This window comes from Meleagris gallopavo, chromosome 5 (genome assembly GCF_000146605.3).
Source record: "Meleagris gallopavo isolate NT-WF06-2002-E0010 breed Aviagen turkey brand Nicholas breeding stock chromosome 5, Turkey_5.1, whole genome shotgun sequence".
Taxonomy (NCBI): Eukaryota; Metazoa; Chordata; class Aves; order Galliformes; family Phasianidae; genus Meleagris; species Meleagris gallopavo.
The window spans coordinates 53594207-53595158 of NC_015015.2; the positions used below are offsets into that span (position 1 = coordinate 53594207).

A 952-nucleotide genomic window follows, 5' to 3' on the forward strand; every position below is an offset into this window, starting at 1 on the left:
GGGGGCAACTTGGACCGCCTGGCCCGGTTCCTGTGGTCTTTGCCCCCGAGCGATCTGCTACGTGGCAACGAGAGCTTGATGAAAGCCCGGGCGCTGGTGGCTTTCCACCAGGGCATTTACGCCGAGCTCTACAGCATCCTGGAGAGCCACAACTTCGACTCGTCCAACCACCCGCTGCTGCAGGAGCTGTGGTACAAAGCTCGCTACACCGAGGCGGAGCGAGCCCGGGGCAAACCCCTGGGGGCGGTGGACAAGTACCGGCTGCGGAGGAAATACCCCCTGCCCCGCACCATCTGGGACGGCGAGGAGACGGTGTACTGCTTCAAGGAGAAGTCCCGCAACGCCCTCAAGGAGCTCTACAAGCAGAACCGCTACCCCTCGCCGGCCGAGAAACGCAACCTGGCCAAGATCACCGGGCTGTCTCTCACGCAGGTCAGCAACTGGTTCAAGAACCGCCGCCAGCGGGACCGCAACCCGTCCGAGACGCAGTCCAAAAGGTGAGCGCTCGCTCCGCTCCCCGCCCCCTCTCCCGCCGCCGTCTCTCCCTCTCCCGGCCCTTTCTTCCCTTGCAAACATGGCGCTTACCTTCGGCCTCCCTCCTTCCCCCTCCCCACTCCCTCGCTCCCAGCGCACTCCCCCCGGGCGCAACTTTTCCGGCCGTCTCTGCGTGCGTGAGGCGGGGGAGGTGTGTGTGTGTGTGTGTATGGTGCGTGAGGGGCGAGGGGGGGGGCAGCGCTGTTTGATTGTTTCCTCTCTGTTTTGTTGGTTTTTTTTTTTGTTGTTTTGTTTCTGTTTTTTTTCTTTTAAACTTAACCATCCCTCCTGACAGAGTTAATCATTGACGCGCGGGGTCCCGCCGCTCACTCTTGTTTTGAAACCTGATTCGGGAGCGGCCCCCGCTCGGGTTTCAACGGGGCGAAGCACCGAGGCCCGAGCGGCGGCGGAGCGCGGC

The 952-nt window shown here is 62.7% G+C and overlaps 1 protein-coding gene across 1 annotated transcript in view; it reads left to right on the forward strand.

Annotated features, from left to right (window-relative positions):
- SIX4 (SIX homeobox 4) overlaps positions 1-952 on the forward strand; it is a gene marked incomplete at its 5' end in the record, with an annotated part of 5931 nt that continues 4979 nt past the window's right edge. Inside the window, one exon of the mRNA XM_010712126.3 lies at positions 1-497. Within this exon, the coding sequence (XP_010710428.1) occupies positions 1-497 (497 nt within the window). The remainder of the gene's footprint in view (positions 498-952) is intronic.